The following is a 10,811-nucleotide window of genomic DNA, read 5'->3' on the forward strand; positions in this document are numbered from 1 at the left end:
GCACGGCATCGTCTCACTGGTGAAAAGGTTGCAATCAAAATCATGGACAAACTTGCTCTGCAGGTAAGCCAAAAGATAGTTCACTGCTGGTGACTTGTGCTGTTCCTGTGGAGCTGTCTGGGACACAGGTGTGGACCTGTTGGAATGCTGCTGGTGCTGCTGGCTGGTAGTGGATGCTGTAAGCTTGAAAGAATTTTAACAGGAAACCACAAATCTTGTGCCCTGGTGTGGAGAGGACAATGTTCTCTGCCTGTAGAACTGGAGGACTTTAATCCTCTGTGCACAGTACATTTTCCAGGGCAGCATGAGATTGCAGGTGAGGAAGCAGGTCACCATGTAGAGCTTTATACATCGCTGTTTCCATCTCCAGGTGGGTTTGCAAAAGTAAAGCTTGCACGGCATCGTCTCACTGGTGAAAAGGTTGCAATCAAAATCATGGACAAACTTGCTCTGCAGGTAAGCCAAAAGATAGTTCACTGCTGGTGACTTGTGCTGTTCCTGTGGAGCTGTCTGGGACACAGGTGTGGACCTGTTGGAATGCTGCTGGTGCTGCTGGCTGGTAGTGGATGCTGTAAGCTTGAAAGAATTTTAACAGGAAACCACAAATCTTGTGCCCTGGTGTGGAGAGGACAATGTTCTCTGCCTGTAGAACTGGAGGAACGAAAGGTGTTAATTAATAAATAACTAAATGAATTACAGCAATTCAGAATACTGATGAGAACAGTAACTATTGTACGTTTGTCCCTCTGGGCTTTGCTGACCAGTGTGCCAGAAGGGCAGGTAAGTATTGTCAAGCTGGTGCTGGATTGATGCTGTCCTAGATGTATTGTGACATTTTGTGTTGTTCTCACTATGATGCACAGGCTGTCAGAATCATTGACATTTTCATAGCTTGCTGTTGTGGTCTCTTAGGATGACCTGCCTCGTGTTAAATTAGAAATTGATGCCATGAAGGACTTGAGTCACCAGCATATTTGCCGGTTGTATCACGTGATTGAGACACCCAAGAAAATATTCATGGTTTTGGAGGTAAGAAATGCGGTTTCTGCTATGGCAAAGGTCCCTGGGTTGGGTTGTAGCAATAGATGCTAACAAATGAAGCAGTTCTTAGAAAGTTACCTCGATGGTCAGTGTGTCCAAGGTGCTGCAGTGTCAAAATGAAGCTGGTAATCTGTTCTGTTTCCTTGTAAAAGCTGATTTGCACTGCTTGCAATAAGAAAACTGACTTTAACTCCCACCTAGCGCTGCAGTTACCCCAAAACAGCATCAGCAGGATACACAAGACTGCAGCGTTCTCACCTCCTGGGCAGTTTTTGTGGCCTGTGATATTTGTGTGATGTGTCTGTGGGCAAGACATGGGCTCCGGGGCTGGTTGGGTCTGCTGCAATGCCGGACTGGGGCCCACCTGGGCTAAAGAATGCCTTGCTGTCCAGAACCCTTGTTTCTGTCGAGATGTCATGGTTGTGTTCCAAGTGTATTCTCTTTTCAGTACTGCCCTGGAGGAGAGCTGTTTGACTACATCATCTCCAAGGACCGCCTGTCCGAGGAGGAAGCTCGTGTGTTTTTCCGGCAGATTGTCTCAGCAATTGCTTATGTGCACAGCCGAGGATATGCCCACAGGGACCTCAAACCAGTAAGTCTGAACAAGAGTCAGATTTGCACAAATAATAATGAACACCCACTTTTATTTCTCTCTATGGAGCCAGTGTGGGTTATGCCTTCTTTACTCTCTCACTATATAGAGAGTGTATATATCTAAATATATATATATACACTTCTCTACTATAGTATCATAGGATAAGGGGCTGGAATGGACCTTAGGGGTCATCTATTCCCAAACCCTGCCCTGAGCAGGGACATCTCCCACCAGTCCAGGTGGCTCAAGGCCTCATCCAACCTGGCTTTGAACATGCCCACGTTTGGGGCAATGACAACTGCCTTAGGCAACCTGTGCCAGTGTCTCACCACCCTCACAGGAAAAGCTTCCTCATACCTAATCTAAGTTTCCCTCTTTCAATTTATCCCCTTTGCTCCTTGTCCTATCACTACAGTTCCTAGCAAAGAGTCCTTCTGCAGCTTCCCTGGAACCCCTCCAGATCCTGTAAATTTGCTATGAGGTCACTACACAACCTCTTCTCCAGGCTGAACAGCCCCAACTCTCAGCCTGTCGTCATAGGGAAGGTGCTCCAGTCCTCTTATCAGCTTCGTGCCCTTCTCTGGACTTGCTCCAAAAGTTCCGTGCCCTTCTTACGCTGGAGACACCAGAACTGTGTGCAGGACTCCAGGTGTGGTCACACAAGAGCAGAGTAGTGGGGGAGAATCACCTCCCTTGACATCCCTCTAGTGTTGCTTTGGTATTCTTGATATCCCCTTTATTCCAGCTTGTACCCAGAGGGAGTCTTAATGGTCCCTCTCTGTTATGCAAACTGTTCTGTGGTCACACCCAAAGGAAAACGTGAGCGTAAATGGGTAAGGACTAGACAGGGCACAGGGGGAGGGCTCTGCTGTTGGGTTATGGAAAGGATTCATTACCACTTTCTCTTTTACTAGGAAAATTTGCTGATTGATGGGGACCATAATCTGAAGCTGATAGACTTTGGACTTTGTGCAAAGCCCAAGGTAAGATGTCAGTTGGTTTCACAGAGCAGATCTAAATCGGCTACAGCACACGTGAAAATGGCAGGTGTGAGGTCAGAGCCTTGCCCTGAATTCTAACTGTTTGAGTAGTTGTCCCATTGCTAATTGCTGTGTAGGGCCCTAATGGTGTGAGAGAGCAGCTACGTGCATGTTCCGACCAGAATGTCAGATCCTTTTCTTTTACACGTCATCTTTTATCCCAATCTAAGGCAGAAATGACCATGTGTGTAGAGCACGTGCTGGCACAAAGGTCTATGATGTTAAGCTTGTGTTGGTGTGCATTTTTCCCCACAAAGTTTTAATACCACATGTCTTTATTCATAAGATTTGTCTGTGTGTGGAGATTGTGGATCAAATCAAATAGATTATTCACCTTTACAAAGCCTCTGGATCCATATGCTTCTTCCAAGCTTTTTCCCAAGCCTGCATTAGGTCCACATGTGAGGTGTGTGCTGTAAGGAACAAAGCACTGGGAGATCCAAAGACAATTGCTTGTACTCAGATCATCTTAAGCAGACCATCAGGACTACTAGACCACCATCTCAGACTGCTTAGAACAAAGCCCAGGCAACGTCATAACACAGTTTTAAGAAGGGAGCATTTGTAGTGGTTCTTCATGAGGTTATTGCATTAGTTATCAGTATAAATACCCAGCCAGCCTCATGCCTAGTAACTCTTGAGTCCCTGCTTCCCAAGTTTCACCTCTCTTTGCTGCGAAGAGAGGGATTCCTATCAGAGAAGAAGTTTCTGGTATAGCAGGTGAGTGAGCAGCTTGAGATCTGGACATTTGTAGGATACTCATGGTCTTGGACAGTTTTTGCCTAGTGAAGCCATAGCAAAACATAAGGTGAGCTTAGATGTACCACAGAGGAAAATTAAGCCGCTGAGGCCTGTAATATGTTGTTGCTGAAGACACCAACTGTGTTAGAGGCAATGCTTGTGTGTCATTAGCTTTCTGTCTGGTTCTAGGGTGGCCTTGATTATCATCTGAACACTTGCTGTGGAAGCCCAGCCTATGCAGCACCAGAGCTGATTCAGGGAAAAGCATACATTGGCTCAGAGGTATGTAACACAGTTTATAGAATCATAGTATGTTAGAGGGTTGGAATGGACTTCAGAGATCATCCAGTCCAGTCCCCCTGCCCTGGGCAGGGACACCTCCCACCAGAGCAGGTTGCTCATGGCCCCATCCAGCCTGGCTCTGAACACTGCCAGGGTTGGGGCATTCACAGCCTTCCTGGGCAACCTGTGCCAGTGTCTTACCACCCTCACAGGGAAAAACTTCCTGATATCTAATCTAAATCTCCCCTCTTTCAATTCATAACCAATTGGGGGTTAGGGAGTTGTTTTTTCCTGCCCCGCCATGTATTTAAGGGTGTCAAGGTTCAGATATGCATTGTTTGTGTCTCTCTTGAAGCTGCTGGATAACACTGCCCCAGTGGCTATCAGAATCTGTGGCTGACAGAAATCACAGCCTGGAATAGGACATTGTGCTCTTGGCCACAGAACCTGCAGCTGTCTGGTTCATCTCTGACTAGTCCTTTGCTGTCTCCAGGTGTTGCTTTGTGTTTTAGTGCCCTATGAAAAGTTACTTGAACTCCTTCATTCTACTGCACCTTACTTCAAGCAGTTCTGTTAATTATCTAACTCCTGTTGCAAATTTTTATACAGTCTCAGTATCTCCCATGCTTTACCTTGAAATTGGTGTATGAAAACTTGTTCTCTTTGTCCTGCATAGAGTAGTAAAATGAGAGAGAAGTTAAACTGGGCCTTACCCATCTTTGATTCCATGCCTAGAACATTAGGTCCTGCTACTTGCCTATATCAATCCATCCAAAATGCTGTGATTGCAATCCCCTCAGACTTCATGACTGACTGGTGCTGTTGTATGTAGTCAATCCTTTTTCTTTACCTCCCTTTGCACTGCTGTCCCTGGCCTCTAAATGTTGCTTACTTTTTTGCTTTGTTTTCTGTGAAGTCAGTGCTTCTCAAACCTCCTATTGCTGTGTGGTTGAAGTAGGAGTCAGGGTATGAGGCATGTGGACCTTGTCATGCCTGTACAGAGAACAAACAGCTGATTCTAGCTGTGCTGTTAGCTGTCACAATCAGTAACCCATTTTGGTACAAAATCCCTTCTGATGAGTTTGGTTTTGTTTTGGCCAGTGAAATCCTTGTAGGCTGAAGGTAATGCAGCAGTTTGGTGACCTAAGGGGAGGATAATGGTTTTACTAGTTCTCTAGCTTGAGTTAATTGAAAATTGTATTCAGGCTTTGTACATTCACTTGTAATATGAGAGTTCTGCCTAGAACTAAGGTGGTATGTGAGCTTTGACAAAGGGAGACGGTGTTACCTGTCCCTAAGCCATTTTAGACAGATCAGGTTTGTGAACTTTCACTCCCTTTTATGTTTTAGGCAGATATTTGGAGTATGGGAGTACTGCTGTATGCTCTGCTGTGTGGCTTTCTCCCCTTTGATGATGACAATGTTATGGCTGTCTACAAGAAGATCATGGTAGGTATTGGTGGTGCTGGAATACATACGGAATATGCATCACTGAGGAGTATGGGAGGCTTTTGCTTCTTGATGGCAGAACCTGGTGAGCTGTGACTTGGGCAAAAAGGCATGTCTACGGAATTTTGTTATGCTTTGCTACATTTCAGATCATTATTTTGTGGATTTGTTTCCATCTTCAATCAGCCTTTACGGTACTCTAGTTTTGTCCTATGATGCAGTAGGAAGCTGAACTTCAGGAGAAGCATTTTCTTGCTAGTGGGCAAGATTTTTGTATTTGAACCTTTGTCTTCTCCCTGAATAGTATGGATTATCATAAACGGTGTTCTTAAATGTCTAGGAAAAGCAGAATTCTGCATTTGCTATTTGCTATTGCAAAAGCAAGTTGAATAAATAGTAAATAATATAATGCAGTCATTGGTTCTGTTTCCCTGTAAACTCCTTTTGATGCAGCTAAACAACTACTGTTCCTCAACGCACACCCACCCCTCTGCAGCCACTTCTGAGCTGCCGTGAAGTCTGTGTTGATAAAACTTTGAAAAAGAGTGGGGTGAGGAACAGCAAGGTTGAGCCAGGGCTGAAAGTTCCTCTACCTTGTTCTCCTTCTCTCACCCAGAGTCTGATATGCCTGAAAAAAAGCCCAAGAAAACTTCAAGGAGGCAGGAGGCAGTTGACACTGGTCTGCATAGGGGGTGTTTTAGGGTGTGTAAGAGTCTGAGCTCTAAAATGCACAGGATTAATTCATCAAACTGTGGTATTTTAGTCTAGAATTGGATTGGACTTGAGTACCTTGAGAGAAGATCTTTAGGAAGTTTAGTCTGAGTTGGAGAGATCATTTGAAAAAAAAAAGAGAAAAAAAGAGGAAGCAATAGATACCTGATCCAAAGAGGTCAAGTAAAAGTGCTGATACTCAGATGAGGTGCCATTAAAATTACATGACTCCTACTCACACAGTCGTAGAATATCTTAAGTGGGAATTGAGCCACAAAGATCATCGTGTCCAACTCCCTACTCCTGACAGGGCTACCTAAAACTGAACCATGTGACTGGGAGTGTTGTCAAAATAATGCTACAAAACATTGTGATTTCCCATTAAAATCACCACAAAGTGGAAACAACCAGGTTGTCAATAGACTTGAGTTGCCTTTCTCTCTCTGGAGTGTGAACTCAGAAGGCCAGTGTACATTGAGAACGTGCCCACTTAGATGCATACTCTCCTTTATGCTGTTCATTGCACCAAGATGCAGAACCTGGTAAATGATCCAACTGCTTAAAGCAGAGCAGAGAGCTCAGATGTGGAGCAGAGACCTTAAGAACATCAAAGATGATTATGTGTGATTCTAGCTGTCTAACATGTGCAAGAACCAGGAGCTGAGTTATCTGTGCAAAGGGAGCGTTGGCCACTGAAAGGTGTTGAAGTGAACTGAAACAACTGATGAGGTTTTAAAGCTCAATCTGGGAGCAGTCAAAATCACTCTGGTCACAGGTGTTAAGGTGCAACTTGCTATTTCCACCCTGAATTTGTGTTAATTTTATGTGGTTGTGAACTGAAAATTGCTTGAAATGAGGACAGTTACCCCCTGTTGTGGAATTTAATTTCACACATTATGAATCCTGAAATTTATTGTAATCTCAGACCTGTTGCTCCTAGTCAAATCTGCTGCTTGAGTCTAGTTAGGATACTATGACTTACATGCAATGTTTCTTTCCCTGGAATGTTCCACATCTCTTCATTTGGGTATACCTGAATAAATGTCTTGATTTTTTTTTCAAATGAAAAATCAAGCTGTGATGTAACTTCTGTAAAAAAAAAAGCTTACTTCTGGTATGATCTTATGCACCTGGTAGCTATCACAACCTACTGACCTTCCAGCATCGCTGTCAGTTCAGTGGATTTGTTGTGTTCTGTAGCAATATGCCAAAACCAAAATGTAGATTGCATATATTAGTTTCAGAGTAAAGCTGTGTTGTGAAACACCCTACAAACTATTCATAAGTAACTTAGTACTGTCTGTAAAGATGTAACTTAAATTCTTTAACCTCTGATGTCAAAGCAATACAGACTCTGCTTAGAAATGAATGTTGCATGATACCAACTGTTTTGTTATTGAGGCTGTAGAAATAAAAACTGCCACGATAAAATCATAGTTATGTTATTTAACAATGACTTTTTAACTGATTTTTTTTCTCAAGTGAAAGATCTTTGATTGTGAATTTTTGTTTTTTAGCCACTGATCCTCATTTTTAGCCATTTTTACCTCACATCTGAAAGCTATTTTCAACTTTCTTCTAATCAAGAATTAAAACCAAAACAGCAATAAATAATTTGATGGAAACTCATCTGTTGTATCTGTAGCCTTTCTCCTGTCTGCAGTATGAGATAGAAACTCTACAATTGGATGTAACCTATTCAAAAAAGAATAGCTTAGTACTGAGGATGGTGTCATTTTAGTGTCTGAAAAGTAATGATTTCAGTGAATCTTCACCTTTCAAAGTGCTACTATCAGTCATGTCTGCACTTTAGAACTTGAGCGTTGAGTTGGTGTGAGGAACTAAGACAGTGGGTAAAGAGCGGGTGAGCTGCAATAGTGGGTGGAGATGGAAGTATCAAACAAGCAGTGGATGAAGACTGCAGGTGGTGATTCATTTCCTTGCTGATCCAACTAAGCTTTAGTGCTACTATGATATTTATTCAAGTCATTCCTAACACTAAGTTCATGTGTTCCTGACATTGTTTTTTTCCAAATACAGATGTAACCATTGTTCAAGTAACTTAGTGGTTCTTTTCAGCTCCCAGGTTAGTTTTAATTCCTCTTCTTTTCTGCAGAGAGGCAAATACAGTATTCCAAAGTGGATCTCACCTGGCAGTACGCTGCTCCTTGACCAAATGCTGCAGGTAAAGGTGTTCCTGTTCAACAGGTCTATAAAGTACTGTTGCATAGATCAAAGCATTCTATCAGTGAAACATTTAAAAAAGGCATTCAGTGTTTGAACAAGAAGTTTAATTCTTACAGATTTTTTGAGAAAAGATTACTGTAGCCTTCTGCTGAAAAATCGTTGAGAAAAAGGTTTGAGTGTAGAAATAATTAAGTAAAGTTTAAATGAACTTTGAACAAAGTCTTCGAGCAGCCTTTGCTTGATTGTCCTTCACGTGCTACAAAAGCAACAGCTGCTTTGTACATGACGCCAAACTTGATCTACCCCTAAGCAATCCAGAAAATGCTGCATGTCCCTGGGACATCTGTTGTAACTGGTTTTTATAGCTGCCCTTCACAGCTTATGTGTTTGAGCAAGAGCTCCTATTGGTGAAGCTCTGCAACAGCACTGGTTTCCATTTTTGCCCCTAACCACCCTAAATATTCTGTGTAGAAGTCCAATTGTTTCTTCACTTCACCACAATTCACATATGTCCTTGATTGTTATTGCCCACCAGGTTGACCCGAAGAAGCGGATTACAGTCAAACACCTATTAAGTCACCCTTGGCTCATGAAAGGTTATTCCGATGCTGTTCAGTGGCAAAGTAAATACCCAGTAAGTACTCTGTTCATATGAATGCTAAAGTGTTTTATGTTATCTCTACAGGCTCACTACCATCCTCACAGTGTGGGGATGTGAAGGCATATCTCCAAAGATGGACTTTGAGATGTCTGTGGCTCCTTTCTGATTCTTTTAGCTGTCAAAATATTACTTGATCTTGTTTTTTCTTGGGGCGGAAATTCAAATAGATTCTAATCAATCATATCCTGCAGCTGAAGCTGCAAAATAACTGACTTCTCATCAAAAAATGAAGTATTTATGCACATGAATGGCCAGTTCATTCTTCATCAATACTTTAAGGTACAAACCACAAGTGTTCTGGAGAGTGTGTTACACCTGGTTATAGTTTATCCTGTATGTAGCCCTTGCTGAAAAATTTGAATAAGCACTTGATCGTACTGACAGGATATCTGTCTTTCTGTCACTTGCTTGGGTTTACTGGTGTGAGTGGCAAAGATATGGAGGGGAAAAAAGGCCAAGTGATCTGTTTGTCAGCAGTAAATGCTGAGGAGTTCCAGCAGTCAGCGCTCCCATTGCCACCAGATGCCACTGTTTCTCCAGGTAAAGAACAGCTTGACTGTGCTTTCTCAGTGCTAGTTGAGAGATGTGCATGTCTGGTAGCTTTGGGAATTTATATAGCTATGAAAGTGGATCTTCTGGTCTAGGAACAATCTCACCTGCTGCTGGGTTAGCTTATTTGGGTTCACCAGTTCTCCCCTCTGAGGGGCCAGTCTGTGGAGTTACTGCAGTTGCATAATTCTTTCAGTGTGCTCCCCACAATGTTTGGCTGTGTTGCTAAACATTTGAAATACAAGGTCTGAAATCACTGTTGACTATTGACTCAGCCCATTGCATTTCATGACATGGTTACTGTCAAATGTGGATTATGAAACAACTTGAACAGCCTCACACTTTAGTATCTGTTGTGTTCTCGCAGCTGGGACATGTTGATGAGGACTGTGTGACAGAGCTTTCTGTGTTCCATGAGCAGAGCAGGGAGAGTATATTGAAGTTAATAACAGAGGTAAGAAGTTTATATCAGTAATTTACAGTAATTCCGTATTATTCAGTAATTCAATAAATTTATTGTGTTATCAGACTAATGCTTATGTGTTCTCAAGTATGACATTTTAAATACTCTTCAGATTTCAGGAGCCCCTGCAAAACTGGCATCTAGATGTTGCTTGTAACTACAACTCTGAAGTTCAGCTTGGGTTTTTTTCCGTTCCTCCTTCAATTGTACTTGTGATGTTTCCTAAATCTCAGTTATTTCGTAATGTGATAAAATCCTTCTGAATCTCTTAAAGTCAAAGTAGACTTAGAGGAATTTACACCTGAATAACACATCACAGAATCGTTAGGGTTGGAAAAGACCTCTGAGATCATTGAGTCCAACCTGTGTCCTAACAGAACCATGTGAACCAGACCATGGCACTGAGTGCCACGTTCGGTCTGTCCTTAAACACCTCCAGGGTTGGTGACTCCACCACCTCCCTAGTATTCACATTTTCTTTAAAGTATTGACTATGTTTAGTCACTTTTGACTGCAAATGACAGAAGTTGAATTGACTGCTATAGAAGCATTGTGTAAATATTTGCAATAAATTCGCAGGCTGAGGAAGAGACTTAAAACTTGATGCATCCTCCAGCCTTAATCTGAAAATTCTCTCATAAAATTGATTTTTTTTCTTCTTTGTACTTGTTAGCAGTAACATGGTTGGTTTTTCAAACAGTTGAGTTTCCCACTGCAGCGGAAACAGACTTAAAAAGTGGAGTTAATGCTCCTTGTTCTTCAGTTATAGCAAATAATCAGAACAACCTTTCTCAATGGGAAAAAGTCCTTCCAAATCGGTTTGTGACATTTGCAAAGTCCCTTACTGGAGGACTTCTTATCCCTTAAACTAATTCAAACTAACTGTACTATGCTGCAAACCTGTCACACATGGTACTCATGTTCCTCACGTGGGGTTGCTGAAAAGCATGCAAAAAGTTGATGCTGTTTGTGGGGGAAGAATGGGCAGAGGGGACTTCCAAAAAATGGGTACTCTGGTTGAAATACTGGATATTGAATTATTTCTATTATTGATTAGTTGAAGTATTGGATATGAAATCATTGAAACATTTT

The 10,811-nt window shown here is 42.2% G+C and overlaps 1 protein-coding gene across 1 annotated transcript; it reads left to right on the forward strand.

Annotated features, from left to right (window-relative positions):
- Positions 1-370: 370 nt before the first annotated feature.
- Positions 371-9,710, forward strand: LOC103800287 (maternal embryonic leucine zipper kinase-like; the record flags this gene model as incomplete). Its single annotated transcript, XM_009072662.1, has 9 exons — positions 371-456; positions 913-1,029; positions 1,490-1,633; positions 2,551-2,619; positions 3,607-3,699; positions 5,050-5,148; positions 7,976-8,044; positions 8,582-8,680; positions 9,624-9,710. Coding segments are annotated over 9 exons (863 nt in total), but the record flags the coding sequence as incomplete, so codon positions are not given.
- Positions 9,711-10,811: the final 1,101 nt, after the last annotated feature.

The sequence above is a fragment of the Acanthisitta chloris genome, unplaced genomic scaffold, assembly GCF_000695815.1.
Source record: "Acanthisitta chloris isolate BGI_N310 unplaced genomic scaffold, ASM69581v1 scaffold17990, whole genome shotgun sequence".
NCBI classification, from domain to species: Eukaryota; Metazoa; Chordata; class Aves; order Passeriformes; family Acanthisittidae; genus Acanthisitta; species Acanthisitta chloris.